Here is a 27,649-nt window from a genome sequence, read left to right on the forward strand (position 1 = left end):
GTCAAATATGATTGACGTGCGATGCCATTTGCAAAAATTATAACATCCTCCGATGGGGTGATTCATTTTGCGCCACCCTGTACATATTAACTAAGCCTTAAATACACAAGCTATGTAGTTCGAGTATCGGTTGGAAGCAGAGTTTCCCAGCCATTGCTGCTATCATGGTGGGTATAATATGGGATGCTCTTCCACCATTAGTTAGAAATAGTGATAATAAAATGATTTTTAGAAAAAAAAACTAAAAACGCATCATATCCACTATCTCCTTTTCCCCATTTCAATCACAGTGAAGCTCCCTTGAGGAGTATTTTATGAAAATGGCGTTATATAAATTACCCAAATTTATTATTATTTTACTATCATTATTACCGGGCCTTTATATAATCACGATCGAGTTAACAACGGGTCGATTTGATGCGGTGCCATATGCACCAATTTATAAGGGCCAAAACATGCTTCATTTTTTAAATATGACCTCGACTTAAACTTTTTTTTTTATTTAAACTTCATGTACAGAAAATAAAAAGTACATTGGCGGGCTTATTGCTAAAAAGCAATATCTTCCAACCGACCAAAGACGGACTAGTGATATTGATCAAAACGTTTGATACCATATATAGCCGTTTGCAATCAGTGGGCAGATAGTACTTGAACATTTAAAAAAACATAAATTACAAATTAATATATAAAAAGAAACATAAATTAATAAAAGACGATAATAAGGAGGGCAAAAGAAGAAGGGAGTTTAGGGAAGGAAGTAGAGGGAGGAGGTTTGATCTACAGTTAGGATTCTAATGACATATAGTAATGTCTCAGACGTTTTTAAAAGTTAATACATATTATTGTCTGATGTAATAGATTTTATCAAAAAACTAAAAAACAATTATTAACAATTAGACAAAAAAGTATTCTAGGATTCTTGTACTTATTGAAGTGTTTTCGTCATTATATGACCATTTTTCAAGTACGTACTTATTATTAATTAACAAGTTGAACGCCATGTGAGTTATATTTAATTCACGCTGTGTTTGGTCAAGAGGTTGCGCGAGTTAAATCATGGATTGGATTTTGAATTCTGTGAATTAGATACGCTTCACGTTTGCCATTAATGTAAATTTATGCACTTTCTGTGTGGCCCCCAGGGCAAAGACCCGAAGTTGGTCCAGATTTTTCTTTGAAAACTAATACTTGGCATTGCATTGATATGAAGACACAATTTTATGTGAAAATAACTTTATTTTTCAGAGAAAACAAATGAAAATGAATGTATATATACTTTTATTCTTTATTTGAAATTCTTAGTCATAGTCTTGGGTCAAGGTACCTAAAAGGCACTGGCAAGAATACAATAGATATTATAAGAAGTAAAATTATATAAAAATATTAAATATATCCAGCATGTTTATGAAATATAGCACAAATATAATATAATAAACCTCGTGATTATCATGACATTTTTATTGCTTTGTGTTTCGTGAAAAAACATTCAATACAAAAAAAAATGAACCGCAACCTTCACATTTGTATGTAGTCTGTTTACAGTTGTGGCCCCAAGGATCGTTTTTTTTTCAATGTGTTTTTCTATGTGCGTATATCCTTATGTAAATATCTCGTAAACACTTGACGTCACGTTGTTTTGCAACGTGCTTTTGCGGTATCGCTTCGTGACGTATTCACTCGCGGACACACCTCCGCTACTATTATCTAATAAAAAACGGAATCAAGTACCTACCTCAGTAATAAACAAGTTGCCAAATATAACTATTACTATTACTACTACTACCATCACGTCGTTTCTCCGCAGGGGTAGGCAGAAAAGAAGGAACGCCACACTCTTCTGTCCTGACATACACTTCTCGCTTCCTTCACATTCATGCGTCTAGTCATACATGCCCTCCGATTGCTCAGACTTTTGACACCACCAGATCTTAGGTTCTGATTGATACGATCGTGCCAAGTCTTTTTCGGACGTCCTCGTTCTGTTCTCCCGCTCACGTATAAAAGACACCCACGATTCTAGCGTTAGAAATGTCCATTTCAATCATGGGTGTCTTTCGAATATGAAAGTGTTGACGATTTAGATACGATTTTTGGAATAAAGAGTTTATTTTTTGCGTTGTGGCCCTTTTTAGCATTCAACCAGTGAAATGTACATATAAAATATATACTAGTTACGTTGAGTTTTCCAAAAAAGAGACTAAGCTGTTGTGCTTGGAGAGGGACCCTAAAAATTTACTTATTATAGTAAATTGATAATAAAATATGTTTTTATTTTATTTCTCATTACAATTTCTTATAAGGTAAAGACTGACCGGAGCATTTCGTCGTAACGTAACGTCGTAACATCGCTCGCGGCGAGCATCAGCGAGCATCCGAAACTATGGATGGAACGCTCTGCTCGGTGTACTGACTGCCTGAATGCTCGCACCGTAACGTGTTACGTTACGACGAAATGCTCCGGTCAGTCTTCGCCCATATATAAAGGTTTTTTTTTAATAATACGCAAAACAAAAAAATTAAATAATCATCTCCGAAAATTATAAGAAAATTTTAGCTTTTGATCGTTTCGAGCGTCGATATACTCGTATCACTTGTTATTATTATAATTTAAAAAAATATATTTACGGCTAGTGCCTTTACCAATATTAACAAAAATATGTACAATAACAATAAAGAATACACCAATAAAAATGATCACTACCATGAGCAGCGAGAGAGTGAAACGTAACGTTTAAATTTATCATTTGTAATCTGGAAAAAATCAGAATGTACAGACTTCAAGGTGGATAACGATACATTATATAAATCTGTACTTTATTTGATTTATTTTTTAAGTTAGCTTATATTACAACTAATATAAACTATTATTTACACTTAATTTACATCATCTATAGGGTCCGCCATCTAAAGTTTTTTTTTTCAACTAGTGCTTATTTCGTGAATGGTAACACTTAGCTCATGTCTGATTTGACAGATAATTAGTTTTATCCTTCCGCTGAGCGAATATGGTTGTGTATACGCTTGAACAACGCTGGGAAATATTGCGACATTACTTTGAAAATCATGGTAATGTTGCAGAATGTGTGCGAAAATTGCGTACGGTTTTTGGAAGAAGAGAAGCACCGTCAGCTCCGTATGTTCGTTATCTTGTGAAAAAAGTGAAAGAAACTGGCATCCTCATCGATAAACCAAAGCGTGAAAAGCCAAAAACAGTGCGTACACCCGAGAATATCGATGTTGTGGCAGAAAGTGTGCGTGAAGCGCCATCAACATCAATTCACCGTCGTTCTCAACAATTGAACATTTCGGAGACATCATTGAGACGAATTTTGCATAAAGACCTTGGTATGACGCCATACAAAGTCCAATTGGTTCAGGAGTTGAAGCCAACTGACCATCCAATGCGTTTTCGCTTCGCTGAGTGGGCCTGCGATCGACTTACAGAAGATGCCGATTTTGCCAAAAAAATCATCTTTTCGGATGAAGCTCATTTTGATCTTGGCGGGTATGTAAACAAGCAAAATTGTCGTATTTGGGGCACAGAAAACCCGCACGCATACATTGAAAAGCCGGTACACCCAAAACGAGTCACTGTTTGGTGCGGATTTTGGTCCAGAGGCATAATTGGGCCATTTTTCTTTGAAAATGAGCAAGGAGTGGCCGTTACAGTCAATGGCGATCGTTATCGGGCCATGTTGAACGGATTTTTGTTCACAAAAATTGAAGAGGAGGATATTGGCAACATTTGGTTTCAACAGGACGGCGCTACGTGCCACACAGCCGAAGCTACACTCGATGTTTTGCGCCCTGTTTTTGAAAAAAAAAAGTTATTTGGCGGACCCTTTATATAATTCTTTCAGACTCTTTTCATTCTTCATACATTCAGGCATCTCATCATACATTTTCTAACCCTTATACATTAAACAATTTTGCGACTCGGTTTTTTTCAAAAAGGGCAGTCTTATTTTATCTTTATTTCTAGTAATATGTTCATGACAATTTTTGTTTAAAACTATTTTATCCTTAAAATATTTTGGTAATTTATCGTTAAAAATTTATGCATAAAGATCAGAATATAAAATTTTAATATCTTTTTTTATAGATAACCAGGTTAGTTCTTCTCTCATTTTTTCTATATTATTATACCTTTAAAGTGGTATTACACAAAGTAAATGATGAATGATAAGGAGCGTGTTATATTACCATACCACAAAGTCAACAATGCTTTTAATATACAAAATATATACTTTATGTGTCTAATATTATTCTGTTTTGAAGCGAAGGTGTGTGTTTATGTGTGTGTTTGTGATAGTTATTCCATACGTATGAGTTAGTTGGTCCACCAAGGTCAGCCGCGTTATTTCCTCTCCCATTTTCATACTCGGTGAATTGGCACGTGCAGAAATACTCACATATGTTGGGTATGTTTTCACGAGAAAGATAACAATGTGTAATATGCGACTTTGTTGCAATAAGTCTGCCATTTATTCATTTATTTTATTTCATCATACACGTAATTACAAGTTACAATGACAGGCGTGGTGGGTAGACGCTCGACTGCGAAACTGGAGTTGCGGGTTCGATTCCCGCCAATTGCAATATAAATTAAAGAAATATTTATTTTCAATTGATCTAGTTTTTAATATGTATTTTTCACATTTACCTTCTCTATCCTTACTATCCTACCTGCAGACAAGCATCTAAAATGGTCTTTGCGGGTTATTCCTTTGGGTTAGACCTCACATACAAATGAAAGAGATTTTGTTCAGTAAAAAGCTTATTTCATCTCACCAATAGATGTCTCTAATGAAATTATAGTGAATTCAAGCATTATGCTTCGAATTTAACCGCCCTACATATACAGCGTACGTGATACGCGTCTTTTTTCCGTAGCATTGCGCTAACCCTGTGCCAAAAATATTTTGCGAGACAGAAAGGGAACACGCCAACGAAAAAGTACATTAGTTCCGTCCTAAAAGCACCTATTATGGCAATAAAATCAGATATAAATACAACAAACATTGTTTTCATAATTCTGTAGAAAAAAAATGTGCAGAATTAACCCGAGAGTAGGGTAGTTAAACAATACATATAGAAGTTCCAAGAAGTTGAGCAGTGTGGTTGTCACTCGTGGGTAGAATTGGTGAATTTAATTTTTTATTTTTATTTTATTTATTCATGGTTCACAAACAATGAAAAACATATTACAATAAATGAATTACAGTGCTATACAAATTGTTTGAATGTTTTTCATCAATTAGATGAGAACACAACAAGCTTACAGAAACAATAAAGGTGAGGTTAAACACATATATACAGAATAGAAATTTGGCTGTAAAAAAATGGTAATAACAATTAAAAGTAATGAAGTAAGAAAAATAAAAATAAAAATTGGAAGTAAAAATTAAAAGTGAAATTAAACTATGCTACATAAGGTATAAAATTCAAGACTCCATATATCGCTCACTCCTTTAAAGAACGTCATAAATAAAAAAATGTCAATTTTCAGTTATGCATGTTTTCGGAATGCCCAGAAAATGTACTATATCCCAGCAAAAGAGGCATATTTTTAACTTAATATTTACCCGCTACAGGGTAGAAAGTGCTGTTTTTGCATTTTAAATAAAAGGTTTTGTTTAATTCTTTTTTTAAATATGTTAAATATTTTTGAGAAAAAACATTCAGGTTTTACCTAAAAAGATCTGTTGCACAACTGTGCAACAAAACTTTTAACTAAAAGTTCAATAAAATTATTATTTTTAATAAAATGTACTATATTTTTATTCTTTAAAAACGTTCTCCTGAAAAATTACGTTTTTTGATTTATGACGTTCTTGAAAGGAGTGAGCGATATGTTACTCCAAGAATTTTACACGTGTGTAAAGTGATGCATTAAAACCGGCCTATGACGGTCGTAAGCCCCGTAAATGCCCAGACTTTTATATTCCTCTTCGTCTATGTTGATGTCAAAAAATTATATATTCTTAGATAGATGTTTCATCTCGAGTTGAGACACCTATAGATAAATAAGTTCTTCAATTTACTGAACTGTTGCAGCTACAGCGTCGCCTTACTTTTACTTTTTCTAAGTTTTGAATACATACGTAAAAAAATATCAGTAAAATTGACCTAAAAAGATACCAGTTTGCGACTCGACTGCAAATTCTGCGTTTAATCGAAGCATTGATATTGCGCTTACCGGTGTATATGGAAGGTTTTCGCAATTTGTTTCAAATCCAAGGATGCCCATCTAACCAACTCACTAATCAACATCACGCCGTTTTCCAGCGAGGGTAGACAGAGAGGATAGAACGTCACACCACTCTGGCTTTGCGAAAATTCTTGACTCATGACATATCGCTCACTCCTTTCAACAATGTCATAAATCAAAAAACTTGATTTTTCAGGAGACTGTTTTTAAAGTTTAAAAATATAATAAAATGTATTAAAAACAAATATCAAGCCACTTATTGAACTTTTTACTGTGCAACAGATCGGCTGTCCAAACTCAAAACACAGTAAGGGACATTTTTTTTGTTGTACGTTTTTTTTGCATTTTTGGACTAAGTAGATTCTACTTAGTCCAAAAATGCAAAAAAACGTACTACAAAAAAATGTCCCTTACTGTGTTTTAAGTTTGGACAGCCGAGATCTTTTAAGGTAAAACCTGAATGTTTTTTCTCCATTTGAAAAATATTTAGTATATTTAAAAATATGATAAATGATTTTAATCATAATTATTCCTTTTCGTGTGTAAAACAATTCGATTGTTTTTTTTGCGTAAGTACGTCATAATACATATTGTAACGACCTAAACGTTTATCGGAATTACTTAGTTTCTGATGGTATCTTCTAATAACGATTTGATGTACCGTATTGACAAATTATCACCTTGAACTTTTAATAATAATAAAACCCTTATCCGCACCCCAATGGTGCATAGGGCACTGTTTCATATAAACACAGTGTTATCTTGATCGTTTACACATAAAGGAAATGTGATCAGCCCTCCGCTTCAGGTACCAGTCCAGGGTAATATTGAATAAATATTACAGTGAAAAAATCACTTATATTTATTTGACCCCCCCTGGGAATCGAACCCGGGACCTCCAGAACGGTAGTCGAGCGTGCTGACCATTACACTACGGAGGCGGATGAACTTTTAGTCTAACAAAAACACTTATACGCTGTTATTTTCACTTCTTTTTATGTTTAATATAAAAACTCTAATATAGAAATGTGCCTAGCGAGTAACTGGTTACATTTTACCACATTTTGATTGTGTCCAAATACTCGCTCACAAATCTGGATTATCTCCAATAAGGAGTTATTTTTTACATCTCAACATAGATGAAGAAGACTATAGAAATCTGGCTTACGACCCTCACAATAATAGTAATAATAAATTTGGATAATGTTTATAAATTTATATAAATCTAATTTTTTTCACTCTAATATTTATTCAATATTACCCTGGACTGGTACCTGAAGCGCGAGGCTGATCACCTTTTCTTCATGTGTTATATAGATCAAGATAACACTGCGTTTATATGATGCAGTGCCCTATGCACCATTGGGGTGCGGATAAGGGTTTGAAGAAGAGCACCATTTCGTAAAATACTACCAGCCGTAAGCCCGGTAAATGCCCAGACTTCCATACTCCTTTACATCTATGTAGAGAAGACAAAAAAAAATGTAAAATTATTTTCATGTTATTTTTTGACACCTCACCAAAGATGAAAAATATGGAAGTCTGGGCATTTACGGGGCTAACGACTGTCATAGGCTGGTTTGAGTGATCACTTTATACACACATACCACATTCGACCACACTACTCAAATTCTTGGAAGTTCTATATATATGAACCAATTCAGAAACATTGTTCTTGAATCACTAGAACTTCACCAAAAACATCTATTGGTGAGTTGAAAAGAAGCTTTTTATTGAGCAGAAACTCTTATATCAGTGAGTGAGGTGATCACTTAAACCAGCCTATGACGGTCGTCTGCCCCGTAAATGCCCAGACTTCCATATTCTTCTTCATCTTTGATGAGATGTCAAAAAATAATATGAAAATTAACTCCTTTAATTGGAGATAATCCAGATTTATGAACAAGTATTTGGACACACTCAAAATATTGTAAAATTATTATAATTCGGTGTATTACTAGTACTACACAAATTTAACGATGAATGATAAGGAGAGCGTTTTACGTTTCAGTCGCAAATTTGCTATTGCAACGTACGCGCTGATAAACGTCACAAGGAATGTTTATATAATTTTAGAATATAATCTGCAATCTCCATTTGATAACAACGTGACCTCGTAACACAGATGATAAAACTATATGTTTTTTCCCTCCGTACTTTGCCGAGATAAAAAGCATGTTAAACTTCGTACAGGCCTTCTCAACTAAAAAAAGATTATCAATTGATTTATTGATGCGTTTAATTTGTAGAACTCCATTGTAATTTATGTATTGATTTTTAAATCAAACACAGATTTTTTAGTGTACTAAGAAGTTGAATCTTATAAAAAACACATAAAAATTAATATTGTGACAATTTTTTCGCCTAGTTATGGCATTTTCAAACGAATGTTTAACTGTCGAATCAATTAATAAATTTGTTTTTTAATAAAATACAACTTAGAAGACTCGAAAAATCTGTGTTTGATTTTAAAATTAATACATAAATCGACAGGTAAATATTTGTTTGATAATGCCATAACTAGGCGAAACAATTATCACAATATTAATTTTTATGCGTTTTCTTTTAATAAAATACAATTTAGTACATTAAAAAAAATCTGTGTTTGATTGAAAAATTAATACTTAAATTAATAATTGATTCGATCGTCACTTTGTGGTTATACTCGTACGAGTTTCTTTTCATTTTTAATTTAAGTTTTACTTGGTAAATACCACTATTTCTTAAGGCCCAGTATTCGGTAAATAGCAACTTTATTTTCTTTAAACCCAGGTAACATTTGACGTTATTGTTTTTTTTAAACACCGTTTTTGTATTGAAAAAAAAAATTTTTCTTCGATATAAATACGTGGTTTTGAAAAGAAAAGAAATATTGAAAGGTAAGGAAGATTATGGAAGTCTGGGAATTTACGGACTTCCATATTATTCTTCATCTATGTTAAGATGTCAAAAAATAATATGAATAATAATTCCTATAATTGGAGATAACCCAGATTTGCGAAAAAGTATTTGGACACTAAAAATATTGAAATGAAAGGAGTTGAAAAAAATTATAGAAATATTTTTCCAATACATATTCTAAAAAAGAAAAAAAATCAGTATGTATTCTGAAAAAATTGGGCGCGACCTGACGTCCGGTTCTATGCATTGCCGGAAGATAACTAAAATTATTTTGGCGAGTATGGTCTTAATAAATATTTTAAGCATTGTTTGTACACCATAAGCAATACAAATAATGAGTGTAATACAGTCAATTTCTTTTTCTTTTTATTTATTTTACAAAGATACATTTTTTAATTCTACATATGTATTACGGCTCTTTAGGCATAGCCTGTATTGAGCCGAAATAATTACATGTTAATACATTATAATATATTTTTTTTTAATTATTAAATTATATACATTACATATAATAGATACAATAACAATTTACAGTATAAAGGTTTTACAATAAAATAATTACACCAGGACTTTGATTAATTCTCTTTTCATGTTGTCCCTAACGACAAAGATTTGCATCTACCCGTCGACCCGCCAAAAATAAAGGAATATTTCAGTTGGCAACCCCTTTCTCAATGTAATAATAACAAATAACCTTCTTATCTTGTTATGTTATATTATTATAATCATATTAAATCTGCAAAAGATTACTACATATGTACTATCAGTTTTTCTCGTCATGCACGTCACAAAATATTATGTTATTACGTATTTTTCTACTAACTTTATATTTTTTAAACCTCTAATATTATTTTCATAGTACTATGTTATATTTATAGTGCCAACAAAATTACATAACTTAGGAATAAAAAATTCAATAGCCTCCCTTTAGAAATTAATAATATAAAAGACGGAAATTTAAAAAAAATAACTAAACGAACACTATGTACAAACATATCGTAGTCGTACAGGAGAAAGTGACCAACTAACAAAACGTAAAATGTTCAGGAGGGCCATTTTAGTCACTTTTGCTCGGCAAGAAAAAAAACACCAATGCAGTTAGTTATTTTTTACAAGTCAATATATTAAATCTCCATGTTTAAAATCCTTTGGAATTTTTCAGGGCAATATTAAGCTAGTAAGATATCAAATAGTCAATGATCAAGTTTTTGTAATAAATGCACTTCGTCACTTTCTCCTGTATGACTACGATATACAGACTCCCTCGGACCGCATAAAAATATGTTTCATTTTCATTCAAACCATTTTTCCGCACCCCAATGGTGCATAGGGCACTGCATTATAAACACAGTGTTATCTTGATCGTTAACACACGAAGGAAAGGTGATCAGCCTTCCGCTTCAGGTACCAGTCCAGGGTAGTATCGAATAAATATTAGAGTGAAAAAAATCACTTATATTTATTTGACCCCCCCTGGGAATCGAACCCGGGACCTCCAGAACGGTATCCGAGCGTGCTGACCATTACACTACGGAGGCGGACGAGAATATGTTCCCCAGTAATATTTTATATAATGTATAAGATGTCACTAACAAAAAAGCAAAAGAGTTCCTCTTTAAGCATAAGAGGTCATTCTCTTTTTTGGTTTAAAGTTTTAAAGGATTATATTCAATTGTGATAATATGAGTATGTATAGGAGATTAACATTATCTATGTTATCTTATATAAATTGTACAATATGCTTTATATTGTACAATTAACCTCTAAGCTGCTCGATTTCGAGTGTCAAACTTTCCGTCCCGTGCTGGATTATTTTACATTGCAATATTTTTGACAAAAAAAGCATATTTTTGCCTATTTTTTGTAGTGAAACTTTCGGATATCCATCATAGATGTTCACAGTACACAATGCACTTTACTTATTATGTTTTTATGGTGTATTTACACAAAAATATTAACATTTACGGACTCGCGGCCTAAAGTATGGCGGCTGTATAGAAGACGCGGCTGTCGTATCTGCGGAGCACGAGCCGACCGGAAGTATTCACGATAAAGTTGACACTAAATTAAAATAATTTTGATATTTTATGACAATAAATCAAAGAGAACTAATTTATCCATGCCTCGAACCAAATTTAAGTGCAAAAAATTATACATAGGTGTTGATATAAGTACGTAAAGTTGAAAAACGACTATGCATGCGATCCGCAGTCAATGGTACTTCTATAAAAAACGACAATAGATGCGATCCGCAGCTTACGGGTTAATATGGTCAATTTTGTTTTTTTGCTTAGTTAATTTTCTTTGTTATGTTTTGACTGCAAAAACATATTTTTATATTGGAAATACTTAGATAAAAGGATTTTTACTAATGTATCACAGAAAAAAATTAAACAAGAAAACTGCGCATTATCCTGTTTATTTTCACGATATATTAATATTATAGGTGTTTCAACTTGAGACGAAACATCGTTTTTATACGAAAGTCTGAGGATTCCAAGGCTTACGACCTGGCATTTGGCTGGGTTAAGTGATCACATTATACACTTGTGTAACGTCCGCTATTCTGCTTATCTTCAAAAATCTATATTGTATAATTTTTAAAAGATGCACAGTAGGTATCTATTTTTTTAAATTTTACTTGGTAAATACCACTTTTCGTAGTCAGAACTTAATTTTCTAAAATGTCAATATATATATATATATATATATATATATATATATATATATATATATATATATATATATATATATATATATATATATATATATATATATATATATATATATATATATATATATATATATATATATATATATATATATATATATATATATATATATATATATATATATATATATATGTGTATATGTGTGTATTTTTTTTTCTTTCTATATACATGTATTCTAAAAAAAAATTATCCAATAAGTATACGTTATATATTGGATATTTTATCATTAAATCCGGCGTGAGAAGACGTGCTTCATCTCCGGCGGTCGTCCGTTGATTGAATTCTGTGTTTCGTTGTTACCCCCTTAAATGATTTTTTTTTAATCAAGGCCACATAGAATTTGAACGGACCCTTTCGGAGTTGACCGAACCCTCGACACGTGTAATATATGTCACAAAGGAACTGTACCAAGTCCCATTTATTATTCAATGGGTTGTCAAATTACTCATCGCTATACGTACTCCAGGGGTGGCGAGCAAATGGTGCCCGAGATGTTTTCGGTAACGCATCAAAGGATCTGCAGGGGTCTATACTGTGAATGGAACTAAAAGACTACAGTAATACACAGTTGTGAAGACAATACACCCCAGTTTTGGTGTAAAATTGGTCCGGATTGAATCATTAAAAGCCAATCACGCCAATTAGTGCACAAATTTTGTCGCATTTTCCGTATTTCAATCTTCTTGAATTTGACATTAAAACATAAGTCCGTACTCGCAATAAAAAAATCAGTTAGCTTCCGGCAATTCTAAGAGCTGGACGTCAGGTCTTATTTAGAATACATATTGGATTTTTTGTTTTTGTTTTTCAGTATTTGTATTGAAAAAAATATTTTTATGTATTTTTTGAACTCCCTACCTTTTAATAACTATTTTCTTTTTTAAACCACATATTTATTTCGAAGAAAAACTTATTTTTTCAATACAAAAACGGGATTTGAAAGAAAAAATACAATGATCTCAAATGTTACCTGGGTTTAAAGAAAATAAGGTTGCGACGTAACGAATACCGGGCCTTAAGCATCAATCGACCGAATGGGTAGAAATACTTTTCCCGTCCTTAGTGTGACTTCTTCTAAAGAAGTCATTGATCAATTAGGTTTTTGGATTCGACCATTCAAAGCTAATCACGCCAATTAGTGTACTAATTCGGTCGCATTTTGCGTATTTCAATCTTCTCATGTATTTGACAATTCGTCACGAAGAAAAAAAGCTATGCTTCCATCTTCAGGTCTAAATATAAACATCTAGCTTACATTTAGACCTGAGGATGGAAGCATAGCTTCCGAAACTAGTCGTTGTAATAAAATAAACTCAAGTGGTAAAAAACAAGTCTTTTTCTTTTACAATTTCATCATGTCTTACCACAAAGTGAATGCCAAAACAATAAATAAAATGTCTTTTATCATTGTCAATCTAACTTTTTTTTTACGTACAGCTGTTTAGTTTCCAAATAAAATAATAATAAAAAATAATATTTTTTGACATTGAGATGTAGAAGTATGTATATGTTTTTGAATCACTAGAACTTCACTAGAGACATCTATTGGTGAGATGAAAAGAAGGTTTTAATTAAGCAGAAACTCTTTCATTTGTATGTGAGGTCCGAATCCAGACTATAATCACATACATAAGAAACGTCAGTTATTAAAATAAAAAAATGAAATAAAAAAACTTAAGCTGGAATGTTTAAGTTACTGCACCCCTGGTCAGTTTTTTTAGCCTTTGCAATACATGCTTGGGCCGCGTCTTGGCGGCATTATCGCGAAATCCTACACATTCAAACCTTACAATGCGAATCTATTCACCGCGTAAACCAGTCCAGTACTACGTCAGCTGGTCGCCAGCGCTGAATCCTCTGTCATCGTCACTCGACACTCGTCAGTCGCGAACCAGCACCGCACTTCGTGCGACGGCCTTTGCGTTGTGCTGTCTGTGAGAAATTAAAATTAAAACCGATCAATACCGATCTTTTACGTATATTATTTACTCGTATTAATAAGATAAAAAAACGTACTTTTCAAGGATTTTTCGTGTAGCGTTTTACAAACGTACAAGAATCTAAGTGGTATTATGAAGAGTGCTGTTTTGGATTAACACAGTGTTATCTTATTTTTTGTTTCGGCATTTACTTTGTGTTGATTTTAATATAAAAACAATAAAAGATCACTTTTGAGTCTGTTAATGTTAATACGAATAGTTTTCGAAACTTTAAAAATATGTCATTTTTATATGCATTTATAATTATTTAGAGAAATAGTTTGGTATTCAAGTATTTTTCGTGTAGTGTTTTACAAACGTATAAGAATCTAAGTGGTATTATGAAGAGAACTGTTTTGGATTAACACAGTGTTATCGTATTTTTTGATTCGGCATTTACTTTGTGTTGATTTAAATATAAATACAATATAATATCATTTTTTAAAACTATCTATGTAAATGCGAATAGTTTTCGAAACTTTAACAATATGTCATTTTTAAATGCATTTATAACTATTTAGAGAAATAGTGTGGTATTCAAGTATTTTTCGCGTAGCGTTTAACAAACGCATTGGAATCGAAGTGGTATTACGAAGAGTACTGTTTTGGATTAACACATGTTATCTTATTTTTTGGTTCGGCATTTACTTTGTGTTGATTTAAATATAAATATAAGACCAGAGTCTATCAATGTAAAAGCGAATAGTTTTCGAAACTTTAATGATATTTTATTTTTATATGCATTTATAAGAGAGAAATAGTGTGTTTTTCAAAGATTTTTCTTTTTTTTACGTGGTCAGGTCAGGAGACGAAATAATCCGCAAGTATGTATGAAGAGATGCATGGATGTGGAAGATTCGTAGATTGTTTGCAGAGACAGATTGGTGTGGCGTTCTATTCTCTCTGCCTACCCCTTTGGAAAAGTGACGTGATGGTTGGTTAGTTAAAGTATTTTAGCCTTGTATTGAATACTCTTTTATAACATATTCTCCATTTGAATGCATTCAAATAGGTCACGGTATATATAATACTTTGTTATATAAGGATTATAATATTATTTAGATGGAAAATCGTTAGACGAAAAAAGCTGTTCTTTTGTCTGCTACATGCACTCGCTACAGGACTGTTAGAAAGTAACATTTTTAAAAATAAACATTAATTTTTCGTAAAATGCCACTTGTCATCGTGTTGCAATATCCTGTTTTTTACGTATAAACAAAATCAAATATGAAATACTCGACGGGTGGAAGAGGTGGATGAATGTGGAAGAGGTGAATAATGTATGCAAAGACAAAGAGTTGTATGGCGTTCTATTATCTCTCTCTTTCCGTGCCAGGAAGTTGCGTGATGATTAGTTAGTTAGTTAATGTATTTAAAGATTTTGCGTTTGATTTGTACAACTCCATTTTAATTTATATGTTTAATGTTAGAATCAAGCACCGATTTTTAGAATCTAAGTTGTATTTTATTATTTAAAAAAAAAACTTTTAAATATTTTTTGCTGTTCGTTCGACTTGTTGTGGCATTTTCAAACTACTGGCAGAAGTTTGAAAATGCCATAACAAGGTGAAACAGTTGTCACAATTTTGATTTTTAAGTTTTTTTAATAATTAAATACAATTTAGTGGACTCTAAAAATCAGTGTTTGATTTTAACATTTAATATGTAAAATACATATTTATTTTTTGGGCATTCTCTTTGTGGTAAGACATGATGAAATTTTATTTAAAATACTTGTTTGTTACCACTTTAAAAACAAGTGCTTTAATTTAAATTTTATAAAATAGTTAATGTCGAAATGGCAAGAATCTTTCTCATATCTTTACCGATTACAATAACAATAGCGCAGATTGTCTGCGATTCTTTGTATAAATTTGTTGGCTGATGAATAATAAACGTTAAAATAAAATAATTTAAAAATAAATATTTATATAATCAATTGCTTCGGTTTGTGGTCCTGTGGTTAGTGTCACGAACACTTGAGTAAAAGTTTCTCGGTTCGAACCCACTCTACCACAATTTGATACCTATTTCTAATAATGAGCCGCTTAGTCTCACAGAAATAGTACAAAATTGAAATATGTAAACAATAAAAACACAAATTTTTTTTAAACGTTAAAATAAAACGATTTAAAAATAAACAATGCATTTTCTGAACCCCTGTTCCGGCTTACTGTACGCGCCAGACAGATCGGCGTTCTGATACGAGCCGCAAAAGTACCTACCCAATTTAAACTCGCGCTGGCTTCGGGCAGAATAATTCATAATCGGACAGAGAGGTACCTACCTGCGCGCATGCGTCATGTGTGCAAATAAGATAATTAAAATTAATAGGTTATATATTTATTTAACTCGCGAATCAATCCTCCGTGTAACGATTGGAGGGGATTGCGATAGAAAAACGGGCGGGCCAAGACTGTTGAAATATTTTGATGCTGTCAATGTGAACAAACTCTTGATGAACGTTTTTTTCACGATTTTCCAATATTTTTTTCGATATTCAATTCCGAATTTCTGATATTTTGTCTATTACTGTTTCATTGCAAAAAACGTATAAAAATATGTTATCCAATTTCAATATGAATATGAAGATGTAAAATAGAATATATCGTGGATATACTGGCAAAAAACGTTAACTCTAAAACCCCTGTTTGAGTAATCCCTGTTATTTAAAGCTTTTAGCATGAATAAAATACCCGCTATTAAACATAAAGTTACTTTTAAAACCACATATTTGTGACATTTCAAATTCCATAGTGTGTTTTTCCAGTTTACAGATCGTTGAAATATACTTTATAATATTTTTTTTATTTTTTTTTATTTTTAATTTTTATTTATTTATTTTCATAATACATAGATACATTCAATATACATATTCATTTCATATACACATTTATTATACGTATTACGGCTCTTTAGGCATGGCCGTTGAGCCGAATACTAACATGGTAATACAAAATTTATATATATATATTTTTTTATTTATTTTTAATATATATATATTTTTTTATGATTAGATTATAAACATAACATACAGGAGATACAAAAATAATTCATAGTTTAAGGTTTTTCAATGTGATAATTACACCTGGACTTTAATTAATTCACTTTCTACCTTGTCCCTTCCAATGTTAAGTAACCATCAACAGACACTGTTCTTAAAGACCTGATCACTCCTGGAAATCTTAATGGTTTCGGGCAGCAAATTAAATATTTTTGGAGCAAGGAATGAAAAATTTTTTTGGGCAAAACTTGTTTTAACGGCTGGGCCAATGTAGTTTTTATTTAATGCTGCCCGGGTTCCAATAGTTTGTTGCGTTCTAACCTTTTCCATTTTATTCCAGAAGTGAATCAGTACTTCCTTGACGAACAGTTGACGAACAGTTGCCGTACGCCTAGTACATGCATCATTAAGTCAAATTGCATATTTTGGAGTTACATCCATGGTTTCTTATTTATAGTATCACGTCAAAAATTCCTAAATAACTTTATTTTTGTTTGATTATTCGTTATTATTATATTTTTGTGATATTATTCCATTATATCTTCCAAATTTTATACTAATATGTTATTTTTATTTTCTCAATTTAAGATCGATATCTTTTTCCATGAATGTTATTGCTTTGATAATTACGGAATTTTTAAACCAATTATTTTTCCACCAAATATTGAATCTAAAAAATATACTTTTATTAAAAAGATATTACCTATTTTTAAAGAAAAATTTTCATACAATCCTTTTGGATAAAATGAATCAAATTTTTTTAACAATCCTATTTCATTTTTTTATTCATTTCTGGGCTGGATTCCCAGAGGAGGGTCACAATAAATTTAATTGTTTTTTCACTCTAATATTTATTCAATATTACCCTCAACTGGTAGGTACCTGAAGTGCAGGACTGATTACCTTTATATAATTCAGCATCAATTTCATTGTGCATTAATTTGATGCAGAGCCCTATGCACCATTGTGTACAGATAAGGGTCAGTAATAGATTTTTATTTGAAAAAATTAGATCATTCAAAATTTTCTTCAAACCTTTATCTCATAATGGTGCATAGGGCACTGCATCATTTAAACGCAGTGTTATCTTGATCGTTAGCACATGAAGGAAAGGTGATTCGTGTGCCAGTCCAGTGTAATATTGAGTAAATATTTAAGTGAAAAAATGACTTATGTTTATTTGACCCCCTCTCCCTGGGGGTAATTATGAGTATAATTAGGGTCGTGATTGATGAAAAAACCGCCCGACAATAATGTGTTAACACATTTCGAATGGGTGTTTTTTTACGCTTGTGGACCGCTGGCGACGGGATTTGATAATTTTGTACATATAGTTAAGACCTTAACAAAGAGATTGGTACATAATATTCATATACAAACATTAAATATGTAATTCCTTTTTTTCCGACTTTGAAGTGAGGCCGGCGCAGAAGGTAAAAATACCCTTCACATCCTAAAGCTTCAATCAACAGAACGGTTAGAAATACGTTTCCCGTCCATAATAATAATAATAATAAAACCCTTATCCGCACCCCAATGGTGCATAGGGCACTGCGTCATATAAACGCAGTGTTATCTTGATCGTTTACACATGAAGGAAAGGTGATCAACCCTCCACTTCAGGTACCAGTCCAGGGTAATATTGAATAAATATGACAGTGAAAAAATCACTTATATTTATTTTACCCCCCTTGGGAATCGAACCCGGGACATAGTGTGTTAATAATACAAAGTAGAATATAGAATAATACAAAGTAAATGCTGATTCAATAAATAACTAGTGCTTAATATACCATGACTAATTTCAGTAGAGATGTTATCTTTTGCTGAATCTGCCATTCGATAAGTGTTTTATCATTTTATTATATAATCCTGTATAAAAACAAAGTGTTGAGTGAGGGGCAGTTTGTAACAAGGGATCTAGCAATGTCGTCATGATGGAGTGTGTGCCGTACAAAGGGTCCGCCTCTTTGTACAAGTTCCAGTGTGTTATCAGGAAGGCGGCCTTTCTCCTGGGCTTCCGCAGTAAGCTGCAGGCATTATGGATGTCCGGAGTCTTTGTTTCCATTGTGAGTAATAGAAAATATAACTGGACCTAGGTCACTTTATTAAAAATATGAACAGTCATATTAAATTGACACTTTTTGCAAATGCCTGGGTGGAGAAGTGGAACACCCTAAGGGGAATCTAAGGCGTAACATCCAATCACTTCTCTTGCCGATCTCAACTCGAGATTTCAAGGAGGAAGTGTGGGATTTTCACACGGTGGCTGGCTGGACTGAACTCGCATCTTGTATTTGTTTCTTTCTTATTTTACTTGACGTTCTATATTTTCAATGCACCAAATGACTTCCATTTTTGTCTGTATACAAATACTGTTTTGCGCCCCTTTGAAAAACTTCCTTGCGCGAATATCTGCAATTTTTGTACACAGTTTTCAATTATCGATATTTTTGTATTTAAAACTAATGCATTTCAAATGACAAATTTAGTACATATCGCTCACTCCTTTCAAGAACGTCATAAATCAAAAAACTTGATTTTTAGGATAACGTTTTTAAAGTTTCAAAATAAAATACAATGTATTAAAAATAAACATCAAGCCACTTATTGAACTTTTTACTGTGCAACAGATCTTTTTAGGTAAAAACTGAAAGTTTTTCTACATTTAATTTTTTTTTAGTATATTTAAATAAATAATTGAACAATACCTTTTCTTCAAAATGCAAATACAACACTTTCTGCCCTGTAGCGGGTAAATATTAAGTTAAAAATATGCCTCTTTTGCTGGGATATGGTACATTTTCAGGGCATTCCGAAAACATGCACAACTGAAAATTTAAGATTTTTAATTTATGACGTTCTTGAAAGGAGTGAGCGATATGTAAACTTATTGGGAATGCGCACACCTTACACATGACCTAAACGATATAAGCTGATTGGCAGATGACACGCCGTACATACGACCGAATAAATATTAGGAAGTCCCCGTATAAAAGATTGCATTTTTCCCTTCGCTGAACTGCGCTTTTAAAACAGCATTATAGCCAAATAGCGTAAATAGGGGTGGCGCTAATCAGGGTATACTGTATTTTACCGATTTTTTTTCATTGTTTTTTTACATCTTATGTAGGGGTCGCCAGACCTTCTCCCGTTTGCAAATCTTAAACCTTACCTGCTCGCGAACACGAGTCTGATGTTCCTTCGTGAATAAGTTCATAGCTACATTATCGAAATGTTATTATAGCAGACTAGCCGCACATATAAATCCCTTAATAAATTCACTCTCAACTTACGAGCTTCACTCACACTATCGATACAAAAGGCCTAGAGAGATTCTCTCCTCCTTAACCTCCCTGCAGACTTTTAACTCCTTCTTAAATTAATTTGAATTCATAACTTATAAATGAGCCATCAGATTCAAGTTCAAGTTCCTCTCTATCACATACTCTGTACAGTAGATGAAAAGATTAGGGCCTTTATTACAGTTAGATATGGGCTTATCTTGAGTGTATATATCGCTCACTCCTTTCAAGAACGTCATAAATCAAAATACTTGATTTTTCAGGAGAACGTTTTTAAAGTTTAAAAATATAATAGAATGTATTAAAAATAAATATCAAGCCACTTATTAAACTTTTTACTGTGCAACATATTATTTTAGGTAAAACCTGAAGGTTTTTTTATCCATTTGAAAATTATTTAATATATTTAAAAAAATAATTAAAAAATACCTCTTCTTCAAAATGCAAAAACAACACTTTTTGCCCTGTAGTGGGTAAATATTAAGTTAAAAATATGCCTCTTTTGGTGGGATGTAGTACATTTTCTGGGCATTCCGAAAACATGCACAACTGAAAATTGACGATTTTTTATTTATGACGTTCTTGAAAGGAGTGAGCGATATTACAAATGAATATCATGATATTACGATTTCTAGTGTTGTATTCCATTTCATGAAACTGAGCACCTGGCCCTATTATTTGGTGCTCTTTGTCTCCAATTATATTGTCTAACTCATAGATAAGTCTCCCTCTTCCTTCCCCTTTATATCAAACACTTGTTTTTGATCATTTTGCATAAACATGGATTAAATAATGACTCCTTAAAAAAAGTTGTTGAATGTTTTCTGGATTTGAAAAGATACTTCTTTACTAATTTATAGAAATACAGCAAAAACGGTATGTGATCACTTCCTTAAAGTGTTCCTTAAAGATTATTCAAAGCTAATTTTGCCAATTAGTGTACAAATTTGGTTGTGCATTGTGAATTTATTCTTCCTTTTTCTTCATGATCCCTCTGTCCTCAGGTATGCCAAATACTTGAAAGTGGTCAGGTTAGCAGTCGTAACAATCGGCGGGTACGTATGAGGAGATGCATGAACGTGGAAGAGGCGAAGAATGTTTGCAAAGACAGAGTGGTGTGGCGTTCTATTCTCTCTGCCTACCCCTGCGGAGAAGCGGCGTGATGGTTAGTTAGTTTAGTTTTATCCCTCTGTCCTCCACTGCTAGATATAGGTCTCTTCCGTAACTTTCCATTTCCTTCGATCAGTTACTGCTTGCAGCCAATTTTTTACCCCCAACAGCGACTATGTCGTCGGACCATCTCTTTTGGGGTATTGTGAATTTATAGCTCCTAAAATATATCTCTCTTCTTCTTCTCCGTCTTATTCCTCATTACTGAGGGTTGTGACCCTTGTGGAAGCTATGACTGTTCTCCAGTTATCCCTTGACTGCGCTGCACATAGCGCTCCAACCACCGAGGTCCTGCTGCTGCCTTAACTTGATCGGTCCATTTTGTGAGGGATTTTCCTCTCTCTCTTCCCTTCCAAGCTACCGACCACAACCAGTCGTTCCAGGCTAACAATATATATTTCCTGATATATATTTGACATGAAATCATTTTCAATTTTTTTTCTGGAAAAAAATGAGAAAATGATACAAATACCATCGCAATTAAGTGACCAAAAATGTAACAGCAACTAATTAATCACGACCTAGTTTAGTATTGAGTGTCATACATATGTAATTACCCAATATGTTGTCATTATTTAATAAAATGATTGATTTTATCTACTGAGTTATCTTGTGTTACAATAACGACATTTCTATGTCATCCAATGCATGTCGATACAAGTTTATCGCGAATGATTAATCTCATTTAATTAGAAATAAAGCTAAACTCACGCTTAAGATTAAATATAAACATCTACTTTGTTTTTATAGTTTTTAAATGTAGTCTAAAAATCAATTGTGTCTGCTTCTGTAGTGTGAAGGTGGAGACTGACCTCCACATTTCGTCCTAACGTAACACGTTACGATGCGAGCATTCGGGCAGTCAGCACAGCGAGCCGAGCGCTCCATCCATGTTCGCTGCGAGCGATGTTATGACTTTATGTTACAACGAAATGCTCCGGTCTGTCTCCACCTTTACGATTCCCAGTGGGGGGGGGGGGGGTGAACATAAATATTAGTGATTTTACACTATAATATTTATTTCATATTACCCGGGACTGGTCACTGAAGCGCAGGAGTGATCACTTTGCCTTCACATAAGTATCGATTAAGATAACACTCCGTCAATACGATGCAGTGCCTTATGCTTCATTGGGTGCGGATAAGGGTTAGAAGAAGTAAAATCGATGGACAGAAAAAATATGTTTTTATTTTGAGTGTCCAAATAAAAAAAAATTAATTGTCTGGTCAAATATAAGCTTAAATAATAGAAATGAAAATGATATTTTCTGGCGTTTCTCATGTGTTTGATTATAATCCAGGATCGGACCTCACATGCTAATAAAAAAGTTTCTGTACAGCTCAATAAAAAACTTATTTTCATCTCACCAATAGATGTCTCTAGTGAAGTTCTAGTGATTCAAGAATAATGTTTCAAAATTGGTTCATATATATATAGAACTTCCAAGAATTTGAGTAGTGTGGTTGTCAATAATGGGTAGAATTGGTGAATGTTACATGTGTGTAAAGTGATCACTTAAACCAGCCTATGACGGTCGTCAGCCTCGTAAATGCCCAGACTTCCATATTCTTCTTCATCTTTGATGAGATGTCAAAAATAATATCTAACAAATAGTCTTTGCGGAATAAATTGAACAGTTTTGGAGCTATGAAAAATTAGTTTCTTTTCAATAATGTTTAAAAAATACCGAAGTATACCAAACCAATTAATAATAGTAATAGCACATGCTAAATGACCCCTGGTCCCACTTCTGATGATGTATTTCGTAAAATAATGATTCGTAGACATTTTATCAAATTATTTATCTACAACATTTTGAGTGTGTCCAAATACTTGTTCACAAAATCTGGATTATCTCCAATTACAGGAGTTATTTTTATATTATTTCTTGACATCTCATCAAAGATGAAGAAGAATATGGAAGTATATAAATATCTTTGATGAGATGTCAAGAAATAATATAAATTATTTATCCATCGTATGTCTCATTTTTCGACCTTACTTTCCAATCATAAGTGATTTTCTCCCATTAACTGTTGTTTCCTTTCATTCTAGGTGCTGTGGTCTGTCATATGCGGCCTGTTCTTTGCCCTGCTAGTCTTAATAGTGCTTCTATACAGAAAATGGAAATATAAAGGTAAGAAGAAACCATTGAAATTGACAATACATCAAATCAATAAAATCTTCTAATAGCCCTTTTTTTTGTCCGCCTCCGTGGTGTAATGGTCAGCACGCTCGGCTACCGTTCTGGAGGTCCCGGGTTCGATTCCCAAGGGGGGTAAAATAAATATAAGTAATTTTCTCACTAATATTTATTCAATATTACCATGGACTGGTACCTGAAGCGGAGGGCTGATCACCTTTCCTTCATGTGTAAAACGATCATGATAACACTGCGTTTATAAGACACAGTGCCCTATGCACCATTGGGGTGCGGATAAGGGTTTTAATAAATAATAATAGCAGTCTGAATGAAATACAAAACAAATTGACATTTTAACCTGCATTTTCTAGAAAGGCCTAGTACTCCTTAAATAGCAACTTAATTTTCTTTAAACCCTGGTAACATTTGACGTAATTGTTTTTTTTGTTGTTTTTAAAACACTGTTTGCATTGAAAAAATAAGTTTATCTTTGAAAAACATATGTTTTTATGAAAAGTATATTGAAAGGTAAGGAGCTAAAAACAAATATAAAAATATTTTTTCAATACATATTCTAAAAAACAAAAACATCCAATATGTATTAAAAAATAAATAAATTGGGCATGACCAGACGTCTGTCTCCATGCATTGACGGAAACCAATTGAATTTTACTATTATTTATTCATTTATTTATTTAAACTTCTTGTACAGAAAATTAATAAGTACATTGGCGGGCTTATTGCTAAAAAGCAATATTTTCCAACCAACCAAAAACAGACTAGTGAAATTGATTAAAACGTTTGATACCACATATAGCTGTTTTCAATCAGAGGCTAGATAGTACTTGAAAATAAAAAAAAATATAAAAACATAAATTACAAATTAACATATAAAAATTTTTTTTTCGAAAAATTTGGATTTATGCCAGAATCCTACTGAAATATTCCATTGCCATTTGACATTCGTTTTTGTATCTCTGGTAGTATCTTTTCCAGTAGAATTGGGTGATACTTCTCGCTATTCATCATCTCAGTCACTGAAACAAGCAGCCCTGGTCGTATTATTGTACAAAAAACACCCCCAAAACATTTTTTTAGAGGGTGCTGAAAATACGAAAAAAAAGTATTCTTTCAATTAATCTGTTCGATACTGTAAAAATTCGTTTGATAATGCCATAACTAGGCGAAACAATTGTCACAATATAAATTTTTTATTTGTTTTTGTTGATAAAATACAACTGTCACAATATAATTTTTTATGTGTTTTTGTTAATAAAATACAACTTAGTAGACTCAAAAAATCTGTGTTTGATTTAAAATTAATACATAAATTAAAATGGAGTTCTACAAATTAAACGCCAAATCAATAAATAAATTGAAGGTGGCTGACATAGCCACCCAGGTGATTTTGTATAGAAGATTAAAATTTAAATTTCGAAAAACAGTGCAAAATTTGTGGTTCAACCAAAAGTGCCTCCCCCCATTAGCTACTGTTGTCTCCCATAAATTATTGCTGCACGTGTTAAAACTGTCACTTAGAATTGTATAGCTACATAAGGACCATAGTCCATTTGATCTTCACATTCGTTTGATAATGCCCTAACAAGGCGAAACAATTGTAACAATATTATTTTTTTATTCGTTTTTGTCAATAAAATACAACTTAGTAGACTCAAAAAATCTGTTTTTGATTTAAAATTAATACATAAATTAAAATGGAGTTCTAGAAATTAAACGCCAAATCAATAAATAAATACTGTAAATGGATGTTGCACACTCTCCCTATACTAACCGTGAGACCACGAGTCTGTTACAACAGCAGATTATTGGGCTGACTACACCGGTGCATTATATTGTCATTTGCTGACGTTAGCTTTATAGCAAGTTGTCATACAATATCCAGTGCAATTCCTTGAAGTGACCATGGCTTATCCGTTCTGTAATCCAATACGCTCACTTACTTTATCTGTTACTCACTTGTTTTCATTACCTAACCACATTCCAATGTCAACTTCAATTTTTTATTTATTTACTAGCTTATACCCTGTAAATTTAACCTTTCCGGGAGTACAAAAATTGATGTCTCTGGGGAGTGGGTTCTTTTACATGAAAAAAAATTTTTTTTTCATCAAATCGATGTATTTTGAAGATGGAAATTATGTTAAAATATATATATATTTTTTATTTATAAATATTTTTCAATTATGATAAAATTACACACAAATATCCACAAATGTCATTGCTACTTGCGATGTATATTTTTTCTCGTTTTCAGATACTTACCAGAGCTAACACTGCAAAATTGTTACATTTTAATTTCAACTTTGGTCAATAAAAGCAACATTTAGGGATAAACACATTATTCCCGTTTTTAAATCACATTTTCATATGGTGTAAAAAATACATATCACCAGTGCACGCGGAAGTTTTTAGCACCGTTAGGGAAAGGTTACGCCTTAAATGTAAATTTGTCATGTATATGTGAAGTGTCCGCCTCCGTAGTGAAATGGTCAGCACGCTCGGCTACCGTTCTGGAGGTCCCGGGTTCGATTCCCAGGGGGGGGGGGTCAAATAAATATAAGTGATATTTTCACTGTAATATTTATTCAATATTACCCTGGACTGGTACCTGAAGCGGAGGGCTGATCACCTTTCCTTCATGTGTTAACGATCAAGATAACACTGCGTTTATATGACGCAGTGCCCTATGCACCATTGGGGTGCGGATAAGGGTTTTATTATTATTATTATATATGTAAATTATTTAATAAGATTCTTTCCGGGTCATCATACTGATGTATATCTGTAAATTGGTGTCCGCGATGCTTGCAGACATGGCCCTGAGGGGCGACGCGGACGCGGCGGACTCCGCGGACGGCCCGGCGCGGGCTCGCTTCCGCAAGCGGGACAAGATGCTGTTCTACGGGCGGCGGATGCTGCGCAAGGTCAAGTCCATCTCCAGCAGCGGGCAGGGCAGGAAGCGGCGCGCGGTCATGCGCTTCGCTCGGCGCCTGCTGCAGCTCAAAAAGGAGCAGGCGCCCGTGCAACTCAAGGTTACTTGTTTATTTTATTATTAAGAAGTAAGGGATCTTGCATTCCTTGTGTCACTGTGACCATATTAGGTCTATTGTTTCATAGCTTGCTTTCAAGACTAATGTGAGTCATGTAACTCACGACCTGTCTTGGTGGTAGTTATGTAACTCAAGACCTACGTAAGTCATGTAACTCACGACCTGTCTTGGTGTTAGTCATGTAACTCATGACCTGTCTTGGTTTTTGCCGTATAACTCACGACCTGTCTTGGTGGTACTCATGTAACTCACGACCTGTTTTGGTGGTAGTCATGTAACTCAAGACATAAACATAAAAAGACAAAAAAAATAAGCATAAAAAATCTCATGTGTGAAATTTGGCAAGCATGGATCTTTCCATGGATTGCTGTGTGCATTTGAGCTTCTCTATGTATCTTTTTGTCAGAGCCATAGTCTCTAGTGCATATGTGTTCACTCAGTATGCAGGATTTGGCCGTTTTTCTTTTTAGACAGGTCAAAATTTCTTTATTCTGTAGATACAAACAAAACAAAAGCTAATAGTCGGTCCAGAAAAATTAAAAAGTGCTAATGATATTGTAAAAACTGAATAGACCATCTCTCTCCTTTCGATCAGGTGTTGGAGCCCCCTGCGGAGTACTTGGAGGAGGACCTCACCAGCGACGAGCGGGTCCCGCCGGACGCCCTGTACATGCTGCACTCCATCCGAGTGTTCGGCCACTTCGAGAAGCCCGTCTTCCTCAAGCTCTGCAAGCACACCGAGATCCTCAACATACCCATGGGCAGCTACCTCTTCAAAATTGGTACGGCACTATCGTGATAGCTAATAGCGTTAGAACTTGAAGCTCTGTGGGTAGGCACATTAGTTCTTTGTGTCTTCGGTACGCCTCGTTGTTTTCAAGAAGTTGTTAACATTTATCTCTTATTTATTTATTCAAACATATTACTAACATAAGTCACATATCGCTCACTCCTTTCAAGAACGTCAAATCAAAAATTGTCAATTTTCAGTTGTGTTTTCGGAATGCCCAGAAAATGTACCATATCCCAGCAAAAGAGGCATATTTATAACTTAATATTTACCCGCTACAGGGCAGAAAATGTTGTTTTTGCATTTCGAAAGAAAAGGTATTGTTTAATTATTTTTTAA

The 27,649-nt window shown here is 33.2% G+C and overlaps 1 protein-coding gene across 4 annotated transcripts in view; it reads left to right on the forward strand.

Annotated features, from left to right (window-relative positions):
- sws (patatin like phospholipase domain containing sws) overlaps nucleotides 1-27,649 on the forward strand; it is a 73,076-nt gene that overhangs the window by 2,476 nt on the left and 42,951 nt on the right. For 2 of the 4 annotated variants that reach the window (XM_088271750.1, XM_088271752.1), the window contains exons 1-5: nucleotides 13,669-13,914; nucleotides 18,639-18,899; nucleotides 23,362-23,443; nucleotides 26,282-26,502; nucleotides 27,116-27,302. In XM_088271750.1, the coding sequence (XP_088127876.1) occupies nucleotides 18,765-18,899; nucleotides 23,362-23,443; nucleotides 26,282-26,502; nucleotides 27,116-27,302 (625 nt within the window). In that variant the 5' untranslated portion in view covers nucleotides 13,669-13,914; nucleotides 18,639-18,764. Of the gene's footprint in view, nucleotides 1-13,668; nucleotides 13,915-18,638; nucleotides 18,900-23,361; nucleotides 23,444-26,281; nucleotides 26,503-27,115; nucleotides 27,303-27,649 lie in introns of those variants that run through there. The other 2 variants (XM_088271751.1, XM_088271753.1) reach the window with 2 other exon arrangements.

The sequence above is a fragment of the Brachycentrus maculatus genome, unplaced genomic scaffold (assembly GCF_059751285.1).
Source record: "Brachycentrus maculatus isolate JH-2025_06_01 unplaced genomic scaffold, ASM5975128v1 h1tg000459l, whole genome shotgun sequence".
Lineage (NCBI taxonomy): Eukaryota > Metazoa > Arthropoda > Insecta > Trichoptera > Brachycentridae > Brachycentrus > Brachycentrus maculatus.